At 45.4% G+C, this 14,382-nt stretch overlaps 1 protein-coding gene across 3 annotated transcripts; it reads left to right on the top strand.

Annotated features, from left to right (window-relative positions):
• The first annotated feature begins 1,452 nt into the window (after positions 1-1,452).
• On the top strand, positions 1,453-7,509 carry LOC138998916 (procathepsin L-like). 3 transcript variants are annotated; one of them, XM_070400962.1, is made up of 8 exons: positions 1,453-1,554; positions 2,043-2,179; positions 2,474-2,596; positions 2,699-2,845; positions 3,040-3,264; positions 3,666-3,828; positions 4,472-4,589; positions 6,832-7,509. In XM_070400962.1, the coding sequence occupies exons 2-8, from the start codon at positions 2,054-2,056 to the stop codon at positions 6,929-6,931; spliced, it is 1,002 nt and encodes a 333-aa protein (XP_070257063.1). In that variant the 5' UTR covers positions 1,453-1,554; positions 2,043-2,053; the 3' UTR covers positions 6,932-7,509. The 3 variants fall into 3 exon arrangements, with proteins under 3 accessions (XP_070257063.1, XP_070257064.1, XP_070257065.1); XM_070400963.1 differs by lacking the exons at positions 1,453-1,554; positions 2,043-2,179 and adding an exon at positions 2,193-2,382; XM_070400964.1 differs by lacking the exons at positions 1,453-1,554; positions 2,043-2,179; positions 2,474-2,596 and having other exon boundaries at positions 2,757-2,845; positions 3,069-3,264.
• The last annotated feature ends 6,873 nt before the right edge of the window (positions 7,510-14,382 follow it).

Raw genomic sequence — 14,382 nt, 5'->3', positions numbered from 1 at the left:
CTGGGAAGAATGAAAACGTTCTGAACATGGATGGTGGTGATGGTTGCACAACAATGTGAATGGACTTAATGCCACTGACTGTCCACTTAAAATTGTTAAAAAGACATATTTTTGTTATTTACATATCACCACAGTAAAAATTAAAAGCACACAAAAAATACTATGCATCTGATATTGCTTCTGGAATTAGTTTACAAGTCCACATAAACATGGCACCATTTTTATCAAAAGATTTCAAAATCTGCATAGAAAATGGTGAAGTGGGAAGGGAAATGAGGTACTGATAATATTTTTTCTAGAAAATATATTCAACAATGAACATTTTTTTGTAATAAAATGAACAAACATATACTTCTCATTTGTGTTCCTTAAAGTCTTAATGATGTACATTAATATTTAATATATAAATATATTTTCACAAACTGTCATTTAAATCCTGACATTAAATATAAATTAAAAATCATTGCCTGGCAGGTGGGACTCAGTGGTTGAGCTTCCACTTATGAACCAGGAGGTCATGGTTCTATTCCAGGTCAGGGCACGTGCCAGGGTTGCAGGCTCATCCCCAGTAGGGGGCATACGGGAGGCAGCCAATCAGTGACTCTCTGTCCTCACTGATGTTTCTATCTCTCCCTCTCCGAAATTAATTAAAATATGTATTTTTTAAAAAAAATCATTGAAGTAAATGTCACTAAAGTAAATTTCTTAAATTAAACCTCAAGAAAAGCTCGTTGAGGAAGACATAACAATCCATAACGCAGAGAGTGGGGAGGTAAAAGCAGTTTCTATTTTCCTCCTTTATGAAACCACATTTTTCTGTAAACACCTCCTTTCTGTGGAGTTTGAGAGAAGCCTGTGATGGAGAAAATCCCTGCCTGGGGAAGACAGGACAGGAGCACTAGAAATGCCAGCCTTCCCTGGAGACCCCCCGTCTGTCCCCTTTCCTCCGAGGATCTGGGCCTGACCATCATGCCTGCGTTTTGCGCATTGTCATTCCGCTCGATTCCTCCCGAACCAGCTGCGCCCACGTGTGAACAGTGAGCACATCTGTCCGCGGGCTCTTCCTGCCAGCAGCCCGCCCCGCGGTTTGCTGCGGGATAAGCAGGAACCGCTGGACCAGATGTCACTGTCTCCGCGCCCCCGAGATTTTAACCAGGACGAGGACGCGAGCGCACTCGGGTTACCCTGACATCCACTCGGGGCATCCCATGGCTTTTTTTCGTAAACCACCCTCTGCGCACATAAACTCGGGGTATTTAGTTGATCCTCACAGTTGTCCGGAGGCCCCCAGCTCGCCTTCCCCTGAGTCCACTGAGGTAGGTGACCTCTGCTCTGGGACAAGCTGGAACCTAGCGTCCTCCCGAGTCCCAGCACCCGAAGTCCCGCCCACAGCCGGCTCAGCCAATCCCGGTGCGAGCTGGCGGTGGGGGGCGGGGCGGGGCCGGGGCGGATCCCCGGGGCCTTAAACCGGCGGCCCAGCGGCCCCAGCCTCGCCCCGGAGATTCCTGGGCCTGCTCTTGCCGACTGCTGTTTGCGCAGCTGCTCCCTCCGCAGGTGAGCACGCCCTCCCCCCGCGCCGCCTTCAAGCCTGCGCCTGGAGCGGCAGGGCCACCCCGAGAACTAGGGCCGCCGCCAGCCTTGGGGGTCGAGGGTGTGGGGGTCCCAGAGTCGAGGTCCCCAGGTCTGACCGAGCGAACCGCGGGGTGGTGGGGGCCGCTGCTCCCTGCACCAAGTCAGCATCCTCTGGCAGCGGTGGTTGTGTGCGGTGGGGCTGGGACGGCAGCATGCCTCTGGCAGGGTGGGTCTGCTGCACCTGAGTACCTGACCCTGAGCTGGTTCCCTGAGCCCGGGGGAGCCTAACCTTCTCTAGGCTTGGGAATGGGGGTCTCCGGGCTGTTTTTCTCCACCCGCCTCCTTAGCCTTCCTCCACAGTCCTTGTGTACTTACTTGGGAGGGTCCATTACATGTTTTACTCCAGGTGGCTGTAAGGTCTCAGGGGAAGGATTGGTCTAATCAGAGACCCATTTCTCTTCCCTTCCTAGGTTTTCGAAACATGAATCCTTCACTCCTCCTGACCGCCCTTTGCTTGGGAATAGCCTCAGCTGCTCCAACACTTGATCACAGCGTAGACGCGCAGTGGAACCAGTGGAAGGCAGCACACGGGAAACTCTATAACGAGGTTGCTAACATCCGAAACGGTCCAGAGGGACCACCCAGAAAACGGTTCTTGCTGTTGGGAGTTTAGAGCGGAGAGTAGCTTCTTGAGACTGGCTCTTAACAGGCCATAACTTCATGGCCCCGTTACTGACACCATGGGGCAGGCATCCCGCTGCCGGGTGCTGGAGAACAGCTCCCAGACGTGTCCACCCTCCCCTGACAGTGGTTTGTGTTCTTCTGTCTGCAAATCCCCTTGGTGAGGGTAGGTTGGGTTTTCAGTAGAAACGAAGACAACGTGGTATGCGCTTGCCTCTAGAGTGAAGAAGGATGGAGGAGAGCGGTGTGGGAGAAGAATATGAAAGTGATCGAACTGCACAATTGGGAATACAGCCAAGGGAGACGTAACTTCACCGTGGCGATGAATGCCTTTGGCGACATGGTGAGTGTGGCATCAGAGGCTGCGCTTTTGGTGCTTCCTCTCCTCAGTACTTTACCACAATAATCTCTGCCTTTATGACATTCTGTGTCTTTTTCCTTGAAGACCAGTGAGGAATTCAGGCAGGTGATGAATGGTTTCCAAAACCAGAAGCACAAGAAGGGGGAAATGTTCCAAGAACCGGCCTTAGCTGAGATCCCCCCGTCTGTGGATTGGAGAAAGAAAGGCTGTGTAACTCCTGTGAAGGACCAGGTAGGACCGTGTCCAGCAGATCATCTGCTCTCCAGGAAGGAGTACAGCCGTAAAGGCGTTGCTCTCCATGAAGTGGGAGGCTATGGAACAATGTGCAGTTTGCTATTTTCAAAAACAGTTTCCAGATATAGCGTCTGTTGTCAAAGTCTTGCTATTGGTTTTGTAGAATGAGCACTTTTGGATTTTGTTTTTAGGGTGTGTGTGGTTCTTGTTGGGCTTTTAGTGCAACTGGTGCCCTTGAAGGACAGATGTTCCGGAAAACTGGCAAACTCGTCTCGCTGAGTGAGCAGAACCTGGTGGACTGCTCTCGCGCTCAGGGCAATGAGGGCTGCAATGGTGGCCTAATGGATAATGCCTTCCAGTACGTCAAGGACAACAAAGGCCTGGACACAGAGGAATCCTATCCATATTATGGAACGGTAAAACACGTGCCTTATCATTCTAGCTCTGCTTTTGAGTGTTGAGCACTTCAGAGAAAACACCATATTTAGAATTCACATTTTAGGCTGGAGAATCTGTATCTACAAACTGTCGGAGCTGCACAGTTCTCTGTTTAGATGGTTCCTGCTGCTGTGTTACATGAGATTTACATACCATTCTCTAGATAGGAAAAGTTTCTCATGGCCAGGGAGACTGAGAATATCTCGTTGAATATACACACCAGCTAGTTCTTCAATTTCAAAGCAATCCATAGCACTTCACCTCCTGGGATGCTTTATAACAAACTTGACTTAGAAATCATTAAACTGCCAATTGTCTTGAACTCATGTTCCCCGGGAGGTGCGATATAATCACGTCTCTTCCCTTTTACCTTTAAAAGGATGACACTTGTAAATACAAGCCTGAGTTTTCTGCTGCCAATGACACTGGTTTCGTGGACATCCATAAGAACGAGAGGTCCCTTATGAAAGCAGTGGCAAGTGTGGGGCCCATTTCTGTCGCTCTGGATGCAAGCCTTGAGTCCTTCCAGTTCTATGAAAAAGGTGAGGATTTGTCTTTATATAAATTCAGGCAGAAATATTATAAAACCACCCTGACGTACAGCAAGACCGACTCTTCGGCATGTAGAATTCCCGGATGTGTGGATTTAACATAGTTGTACATTCTATACATGTAATATTTGTGCCAGATGTTGTCCATCTGACATGGCTTAAACCATATCCCCATGATTTTAAGTGCTTCATAAATATATCAAATGGCTACATAATTTGGCTGATATAGCTTCATTTACTTTACTTTTAAAAAGTTGTTAGACCTTTAAAATATTCCAAGAATTTTGCTACTGAAATGAAAACTGGAAAAAAACCTTGGCTCAAGTAGTTTTGTGTTTTGTTTGTTTTCGTGGATTGACATCCTAAAAGTAGAATATGTTTTCAACCAGTGGTCTTTTATGCCTCTTGATAAGTTGTTTCTAAAAGTGATTGTGGCAATTTGTATTTCTCTTAGTATTACAGGAGGGCCTAACTCCCAGCCTAGATTTTTTTAAAATCTTGTTTTTAAATATTACCTGGATTTATGCACTCTAACTGAATGTTGAGAGGCCTCTCTTACTGTGGTTGACAGGCAAAATTACTGTCAGTTCTTGCCTGGAGATCTTCACCCCAGCAATGACTTCTGTTTTCCTAGGCATTTATTACGATCCGGATTGCAGCAGTGAGGACCTGAATCATGGTGTTCTGGTGGTTGGCTATGGCTTTGAAGGAGTAGAAATGGATAACAATAAATATTGGATTGTCAAGAACAGGTATAAAATGCCAGAAATACTTATATTTGATTTTGCAAAGGGAATCCCAAGCTTGCTAGGGCACCGATACCATTTTGATACCAATGCATTTCTAAATTTGAAAATGTTCTTAATTCTGAAACACACCTGGCCCCAAGAGTTCTCTTTTTCTTTCTTTTTTTTTTTTTTCTGGTTTTTTTTTTTTAAATTAAATCTTTATTGTTCAGATTATTACATTTGTTCCTCTTTTTTCCCCCCATAACTCCCCTCCTTCCAGCTCCTACCCCACCCTCCACCCTCACTCCCTACCCACTGTGTTCATCCATAGGTGCATGATTTTTGTCCAGTCACTTCCCGCATCTCCCACACCCCTTTTTCCCCCAAGAATAGTCAGTCTATTCCCTTTCTATGTCCCTGATTCTATTATAATCACCAGTTCATTCTGTACATCAGGTTATTTATTCACTTGATTCTTAGATTCATTTGTTGATAGATGCATGTTTGTTGTTCATAATTTGTATCTTTACCTTTTTCTTCTTCTTCCTCTTCTTAAGGGATACCTTTCAGCATTTCATATAATACTGGTTTGGCGGTGATGAACTCCTTTAGCTTTTCCTTATCTGTGAAGCTCTTTATCTGACCTTCAATTCTGAATGATAGCTTTGCTGGATAAAGTAATCTTGGTTGTAGGTTCTTGGTATTCAGCACTTTGAATATTTCTTGCCATTCCCTTCTGGCCTGCAAAGTTTCTGTTGAGAAATCAGCTGACAGTCGTATGGGTATTCCCTTGTAGGTAATTGAGCCTCTTTCTCTTGCTGCTTTTAAGATTTTCTCTTTGTCTTTTGCTCTTGGCATTTTAATGATGATGTGTCTTGGTGTGGTCCTCTTTGGATTCCTTTTGTTTGGGGTTCTCTGCGCTTCTTGGACCTGTAAGTCCATTTCTTTCACCAGGTGGGGGAAGTTTTCTGCCATTATTTCTTGAAATAGGTTTTCAATATCTTGCTGTCTCTCATCTTCTGGCACTCCAATGACTCTGATATTAGACCGCTTAAAGCTGTCCCAGAGGCTCCTTACACTATCTTCACACTTTCGGATTCTTTTTTCATTTTGCTTTTCCAATTGGGTGTTTTTTGTCGAATCTTTGGTTTGATTATTGTACTCCTCTGGTCTGCTATTGGGTATAATATTCTTTATTTCAGTCCGTGTATGCTTACTTTCTAATTTCTTTATCGTAGCATCGAGGGTCTCATTAGTTTTCGTGAGGCTCTGCACAAATTTATGGCAAGCCCTCAAAATTGCGATTCTTAGCTCCATATCCTCCATTTCTGTCATGTTTTTTTGTCTCCGCATCTTTTATGCTTTCTTGGTGCACCCCCTTGTGGTCTCTGTGCGCAGTCTTGTTCTAGCCAAGCCTTAATTGTTGTAGTTAACACTAGAGGGATTTGACCCCCAGGCCGACTGGCTATAGGAATCAGCTGTATGGAAAACGTCTGCCTTCTGGGGAGGCGCTAATCCAGCCTTTGCCTGAGGCGATCGGCAAATGGCTGTGCGCAGGCTTTGGGCGGGGCGGGATCAACAGGGCGGGCGGAGGGAGCAGTTATGGCCACGCTCAGTCCCGTTCCCAGAGGCTCTGCTTCTCAGAACCCCGGCAGCCGCTGCAAACCTCGGAGAGAAAGCTGCCCTCAGGTTCCAACTGATGCCGGATAATCCCGCTTCTCCCGTTTGAGTCTGGGTCCCTAGAGACTCGCCCGGATCTGGAGCCCAGAGTCTGAGACTCACTCCCGACAGAAAACGACAACCGCGCCCTCAGCCACCAGCCCGCTTTGCGCGCGCACCTCAGTACCTTTGTATTTTCCACACTGCGCCGCCTCTGAGCCTCGATTTGCTGTTCTCTTTCCTTCTAGTTGTAGAGTCTCTCTTCAGCCAGCCTTCCTGTGGTTCTGGGTGATGTCCGTTCAGTCTTTTAGTTGTATTTTTGAAATGGTTGTTTGCGGCAGCGGTCTCCGGTGTTTACCTACGCCGCCATCTTGGTCTCTCCAAGAGTTCTCTTTTTCAATTTCTAATTTTGCAGTTCTGTGAAAGGTTTGGGGATAGAATTATATGCAGGTTTGGAACCCAGCCATGAGAAAGAACTGTGGTCTCTCCTGCTTCTTTCTGAATCGGTCTGGGCCTCAGGCGCACTGTTTAAGCAACAGGTGTTATTGTTGATAAACATCGATGTGTTTGGTTACTTGTATAAAATGGAAACCCTCTCTTCTTTCAGCTGGGGTACAAAGTGGGGCATGGATGGCTACATAAAGATGGCCAAGGATCTGGACAACCACTGTGGGATCGCCTCCATGGCCAGCTATCCTACTGTGTGAGATGGTGGTGATTGAGATGTGATCAAGAACAGAATAACCAGAGGATGAATATTATCTTAAAACTCATCAGAACCCTGGCCGATGTGGGTCAGTGGTTAGAGTGTCAGCCCAAGCACCGGAGCGTCTCGGGTTCAATTTCCAGTCAAGGGCATATACTTGGGTTGCAGGTTTGATCCTGACCCCAGTGAGGGTCTGTGCGGGAGGCAACCAATTGATGTGTCTCTCTCACTTTGATGTTTCTTTCTTTCTCTACTCTCTCTCTCTACCTCCCTCTCTCTTGTCCATTCTCTCTCTAAAAATAAATAAATAAATAAATAAATAGGAAAAACTCCTCAGATGGGAATTATTAACAACAACAGCAAGAAAACAAACAAACAAACAAAAAACCAAAACCCTGCTCAGACCTGTGGGATAAAACAGTTGAGTCATTGAATATCTAAGCTGTGATTTGAATTCTGCAAGATTTTACACTGGTAAAATGTTCCACTTCTTTAATTATTGTGTTAACAGTTTGTATGATTGACTTGCCTATATAACTTTTGCATTTTTATCTTTTAAAATAAAACTTTCAAAATAGAGGTGGAGCTTCTATTTGTTTTTAAATGGTGAACATTTTGTATAATGGAAAATGTAATTGGGCTCTAGAGCCGTAACTGAATGTGCTAGTGGTCCATTAGGAGAAGGGCTGGGGCCTTCTGGCCGTTCTCCTTATAACCAGGCAGATCTCAGGTTCGTTGTCCCTTGGCTGTGTCTGACTCAACTCTTGAATGGAGCAAAATTTAACAAATGATCCATAAAGAACAAAAGTAAGTTATTTTAATAAATAAAATTTTCACATATTAAATACGAGATTACACATACATAGGATTTTCAGACTAGAAACACACTTGAGAGGTCATGGCCATTTGACACAAGATGGTTATAGACCAGCTGAGTGACAGGACAAATGTCACAGGGCCAGTTTCTGAAGCATCTTCTCCATGTGGCCACTTTGCAGTTGAGAAAGGACACAACATAGAGGATTGCCAAGAATGTTTGTCTTTGGGGCCACAAGGGGTGAAGGATGAGCTCCTGGATTTGAGGCTGGGCTTCAAAATTAGTGCTGTGGCCTCAGAGGTGGGAGAGAGGTGAGAGGGTCAAAGTGATGGTTAGGCCTAATTTATAGGTAGCTACATTATCTCTGAATTTATTTCAAAACAAAACAAAAATAGCAACCTAATTCTATATTCTGCAGGCCAAAGAAGCACATAGTTCCATTTGTTGTCTGTTTCCACTCAAGGAAATATAAAGAGCAGGTGGAAGTATTTAGTTAATAGACCCCACAATTACTTACGAAGACATGAAGTGTAGGACACCTGGGGACTCGGCCCCAAGGCCTCCAGCAGCCTCTGTCCAAGTCCGTCTGTCCTGGACCATGTGCCCTGCTGGACCCTCCGTGTGGCCTTCCCTTGGGGCCTTTAAATTTACAGCTCTGTGACCTACAGTGACAAATGTGTTTAGAGTGAAACTCTGTGGGTTCTGTGGTCAGACTAACAAGTGTGTTCACAGGAAGATTTGGGAGGCTCCCAAGCTGAACCCCTTTTGCTGCTTGGCACCTATATTGAAACATCTGGAGTCTATGTGCCCCACCGTGCCCCAGTCATCACCTGTGGGAGTGACAAGCGGGAGCTGGTGCTTTAGGGAGAAGGAGGCCTGGGAACACCAGCAGGAGGAGGAATCTGACATGAACCCAGGGAGCCAGGCAATGAGACAGGATAGAGGTGGTGTCTGAACAGAGACTTGTGGACAGCATCCCTGAGAAAAGAGAAACCACGTTTAGGGAAAGCGGGGAGAGAGTGAGCTGAGGTGTGGGAGATGAGGCTGGGTCCACACGTGGGTCTTACAGACACACGGACCACTGGGAGTGCGGTGAAAAGACTGTTCCGGTTATCTGTTTCTGTAAAACACTAGCCCCAAACATCGCAGCTTTACAGTAACCATCTTTCCCACTTCCCGTCTGGCTTAGTGGGGTGTTACCCCTGAAAGTCTCTCCGGAAGGCCTGAATTGTCTGTAGGTCTGGGGGGGCTCACAGCCAAGTGGACTCACATGACTGTCCCAGATGCTGCTGACCAGAGCACGTGCACGGGCCACAGCATGGAGACTGCCTCTGAGAGGGCTGCCCCTGGAGGCGGGGAGCCAGGACTCCCAGGGAGGACCTGCAAGGCTACTTAGGACTGTGTCTAGTCCCCAGTGGAGTCTCTGTGGCTGTAATGTAGTTGGGGGACGTCACAGAGAGAGCCCGGGTTCCAGGGAGGAGGTTGGGTTGAGGTCACTAGCAGAAGAGCATGTGACATGGAAGCTATGGTGGTGGCCATCTTTGGAAAATGCAAACTTACACATTTCATCTTGAAAAATCCACTGGAAAGGATGTCTTGGGAATGTCAGCTTGCTTCATCGTAACAGGCCAGCTCAGGCTGCTGTCCCTGGAATTCCGGAAGTTCACACCAAGATAGAGTGAGACCTCTCAGATGTCCAAATGATTAAACACATATAAGGTTTTGTCATTTTTAAAGACATTCATATTTAAACTTGGGGAAAGTTTCAAACTAAATGATGTCTAAATGATTAAACAGATATCAGAAGTTTCTGAAACTTTCAAAGACATACTAACTTGTGAAGAGTTCCAAGCCATAGCTATCATATTTTTAAAATAGGTCAATGAACATAGATTAAATAAAGCTGAAAACAAATTTCATTACACAAAAGTCTTGTCTGAAACATAAACTTACTATCAGAAGCTGCAAGAGGCAACAGAAGTTTCAGCTTCCACAACCTCAGAGGAAGTTTTGCCCCACAGACACTCTCGGTTGGAATTCTAGCCTCAAGACGGTGAGAATCAAGCCTGTGTGATCAATGGAACGTCAGCCCCGGGCACTGATGCTCCTGTGCCCAGCTGGACTGTGTGCTCCTCAGCGGCCCAGGGACCCAGCTGGCCTCAGCCGGTCAGGACCAGCAGGACAAGTCAGACTTGCTGACCATCCAGGCAGGACAAGTAAAAAATCTATCTGCTCTAAATGGTTCTCAGCCATGCATTACGTGCAACAAGACCGAGTTTTATTTTGACAAGTTTTCATCTAGTGTCTTAGGATTCCGCTGAGCTCAAAATATCTTACCATCCACAGGGGAATCAAGTAAGACAGGAGACATTTAAGAAACCCAACAGGATGTAGCATGGGCAGCACGGGTAGCAGTGAATTTAGGGATCTGCCAAGCAGAAAAAAAGGCACAAGAAGGTTTGGGAATCTTTTATCTCCTCACATGTCCTCGCTCATCTAAATCTAGCACTGGCTGGGTTCCATACCGGAGACCAAGGATACCTTATCGAAAAGCATTCTCACTCATCAAAATGCACTTAAGACACATGTTGCTTCTTTACTCTCTGGTCCAGTTTTCACGGGATGACATCAAATGTTTTCTGTTTTTCTTGGTGAGAGAGCAAAGATCATGAGAAACATATGAAAGATACATGGCAATGATGGAAATCGGACTTAATATTAGATACGCTCCTCAAAAAGTAGTGGTGACCCAAGATGGCCTACCTCAGCGTGGGGACTATAGCTGGTCTTTTTGGCACCGAAGTCCTGACCTTTGACAGGAAGTCCTCTTTTAGACCACGGCCTCTGGGTTTTGTGCTCTGCCCCTGGGGCGACTCATGGAGGTAGTACTCCTGGTTGGCACTTCCGTGCTTACCACCATCATCCTCCCTGCAGTCTTGGGAGCCTTTGTCACATGATTGCCATGCTGTCCTGGGTGTCAGTCTCACTTCCAAGAAGAAGATAGGTTCCTGGGGATGAGCTGCATTTCCCAACGGAAAGCCCAGAAAACACAGTCTCCAGCAGAGTTAACCATTTCCCTGCTGGGAACCTTCATTTACCTTCTTCCCACACATCCTCCCAGCCATCAGTGTGGATCAGGCCATTCTGAGAGGTGGTGAGATACCAGCAGGGAAGAAGGATGCCTAAAAACTCGAATACAGTATTTTGTAATGTTTTGGAATATTCTTTTACTTTAACTGTCTTTGTACGTGTTTTCTGTGCCCTTCCCTATGGGCTTTCTCCCAGGTGTACACCAGGCTCTTCCCTTTCATCTGAATGTGGCTGAACTGTCACCCTCTCCATGAAGCCTGTCACTGCCCAGAACTAAAATTAGAATAACCTTCCCTAGCATTGCTCTTCTCTTCCCTGATTTATTTTTCCCACAGTTTTTATGCCACCTGACACACACTTTCATTTTGTTTATTGCTTTTGTTTATTGTGTCTCTGCACAAATTAGCGTTGAGTCTATATACAGATCGAGGAGTTTTGTTCACCTCTCTATTCTCAGCACTGAGGACAGGACCTGGCAAACAGCAGGCACACAAGAAAACCTGCTGCCAAGATGAAATGACCTCGCTGTGTTATGTGCGAGTACATTGTCAGGGTTTTAAGAGTCAAGCAGTGAAGTAAAGCAAATTCCCTTTTGGTACTCTGTCCTCCAACACACATCCCTCTCCCTCAGGGAAATAACCACAATTATTAATTCACTGATAGTAATAGTCCTTTTTACTTGGTCTTTACCCAAAAACACATGCAGTTTTGTTGTGTGCTTTTAAAATTTTTTACAAAAATGTCATTCTGTCATATTTATTTGCGAAATGCCCTTTTCACCTACCATTTATAGCTGAGTCATATGTCCTTGTTTGTATTTCAGACTGAGATGGTTAATTTTTTTAATCCTCACTCAGGGATATGTTTATTGATTTATTTTTTAGGGAGAGAGGAAGGTAGAGGGAAAGAGAGAAATATCCATTAGTTGCCTCTTGTACACACCCTGACTGGGGATCAAACCCGCAGCCTAGGTATGCACCTTGACCTGGAATCAAACCCAAAACATTTGGTATAGAGGACGACACTCCAACCACCTGAGCTACCAGGTCAGGACACTGAAATGGTTAATTTTTTTAAAAAAATAAATTTTATTGATTTTTTACAGAGAGGAAGGGAGAGCGATAGAGAGTTAGAAACATCAATGAGAGAGAAACATCAATCAGCTGCCTCCTGCACACTCCCCACTAGGGATGTGCCCGCAACCAAGGTACATGCCCTTGACCGGGATCGAACCTGGGACCCTTGAGTCCGCAGGCCGATGCTCTATCCACTGAGCCAAACCAGTTAGGGCTGAAATGGTTAATTTTAAGTGTCAATTTGGCTAGACAATGGTGCCCAGTTCTTTGGTCAAACACTACTCTGGAGGTTGCTGTGAAGTTACTGTGTAGAAGTGAATAACATTTACAATCAGTTGAATTTAAGTAAAAAAGGGAACTGGACACCCAATACAAAAGAATGAAACTCCACCACTATCTTACAGCTGCACAGAAATTAACGCAAATGGATCAAAGAGGCCTTTTCATATGTTTAGTGACTATTTGTGTTTACTCTTCTGAAAATTGCAGTTCTATATCTTTAGTTTATTTGTTTATAGATAGTTTATCTTTTTCCTCTTAATAGTTATTATTCTTGAGACAGACACAAACATCTACACTGGGAAGCCAATCAAGAGGAAATGAGAAACCAAGAGGGAAAGGGTTCTCCGCTCACGTGGGCCAGAGAGCCCCCTCAGTGGTCTTTCTGGACCTTGGCTGTGGAAGCACCGGTCACCCAGGCCCCACTGCCCCATTGTCCTGGCATCTTTGATCTGTAGCCTCTGAGAATGGCATGGGAGTCCCATACTCTTCCCTCACCCCCTTTCTTGGGCTTGATGGGAACAAGAATGCACATGACTGGTGAATGGACCTTTCCCGGAGCCACCACTGCCTTCCATCAAAGCAACGTGCACTATGATTGAAAATGCTCTCAGCTTTGTTTCCAAGAAAACCTCACCTCCTCTTCCTGGCTCTGTAGTCTTTACATTATATGCTGTAAACTCAGTAAGTCAAAGTATTCATGAGATTTTGAAATGAAGATTAAAGTGAAAGTTTGAGTTGTACACCCAGCCTCCTCAAGGGCCTAGATCTCAGGCAGATTAAAAATTAACCATTTGAGATACACATTTCAAATAGAGTGTCTAATAAAGCATTCATAGTCCACTGATTAGAATCAGGATTTTTTTTCTGAAGAAAAGAAATTCTTTGTTCCTTTACAGAAAGATGAAAAATTTTTAATTTATGTATTAAAATGTGGCTGCCTCTGTTACTGCAGCCAAGCCACAGTGGACTGAAGAACAAGGTTGAGTCCTGAATTAGAGTCAAGTGGAAATCTTCCTTTGGATTGAATGAACACCCTGATCCAAGGAGAGCCTTGCTTCTTCCCATGGCTTCTCCTGGACCCCACCTCCACACCGCCACCTTTTCCCTTAACCTAATGCATCAATCGCTTTAGTGGATTTTCTAATGTGAATCATTCTTGATTTTCTGAGTTAAGCCCGACTGCATCCTGATGCATCTTTGTTTTAAATACTTCTGGATTTGATTTGTCCACATTTCATTAAGGACTCTTGGCATCCAACTTCATACACATATATAGCAGTTCTTGTTAAAACCAGCTCAGATTTCTGATGCACATGACACCCATCCCAATGTTGACATAATTGGACAAATGGAGAGTCATTTAACCAGTGCACTCTGGGGAATCCCTGGGATTGATTACAATATTTTCCCCCAAAAACAAAAATGCAAAGTCAAGGGGTTGAGAAAAGTAGGTGTTAATTTTTAAATATTAGCTCCATTTAGTATGTTGCCTTTACAACAGGTGTCCTTATTTTTCCATTCATATTTTTATAGTTGTTCAACTTATTGCTCCCCCAAAATGGATCAATCTGACAGTTTAGAATTTAATAGCCATGAGTTTTCTAACTCAAAACTTATCCAAATAAGACAAAAAGTCAGATACACACACACACACACACACACACACACACACACATACATACATCCATACTAGGGACCCTGTGTACGAATTCGTGCACCTTGAAAGGAACTGTGGGCCACGAGGCTGCAGTAGGCACAGGGGTGCGTCTCAGCCCATCCTCTGCACCACTGCCTGGCCCCTCCTGCCACGGCCCCCGGTCCCCTGTCTGCCAGCAGCCCTGGTCCCACTGCTCCCACGTGTTGACGGTGCCATGCTTGCACCTGCTGAAGGCTCGGAGTGACTGGGGCTGGCGCCAGCAGCAGGTGCGAGCACCAGGTGGGACCTCAGCGTGCCGGAGCAAAGAATTTTCAGTAACCACCAGAGGCTCGCCCCAATGACAGCAACCAGTGCCCCACCTTGTTCTGGCGCCCCTGCTCACCTGCTCCACCATCCCACCTCAGCCAATGCCTGCCATGTTCTGCGCACGCCCCCTGGTGATCAGTGCACGTCATAATGACCAGTTACATATTAGTCTTTTATTATATAGGATATACATTTAAATATATACATAAAGTATGTATATATTC

Source organism: Myotis yumanensis, unplaced genomic scaffold (assembly GCF_028538775.1).
Source record: "Myotis yumanensis isolate MYYU_CA2020_CCGP unplaced genomic scaffold, mMyoYum1.0.hap1 SCAF_21, whole genome shotgun sequence".
Taxonomy (NCBI): domain Eukaryota; kingdom Metazoa; phylum Chordata; class Mammalia; order Chiroptera; family Vespertilionidae; genus Myotis; species Myotis yumanensis.
This window is presented reverse-complemented; position numbering and strand designations above follow the sequence as displayed.

Excerpts from the sequence above, each read along its gene's own strand:
- LOC138998916 (XM_070400962.1), top strand. The coding sequence starts at position 2,054 with ATGAATCCTTCACTCCTCCTGACCGCCCTTTGCTTGGGAATAGCCTCA. Across the intron at positions 3,265-3,665 it reads CCTATCCATATTATGGAACG|GATGACACTTGTAAATACAA; the intron begins GTAAAACACGTG and ends TACCTTTAAAAG. Across the intron at positions 3,829-4,471 it reads CTTCCAGTTCTATGAAAAAG|GCATTTATTACGATCCGGAT; the intron begins GTGAGGATTTGT and ends CTGTTTTCCTAG.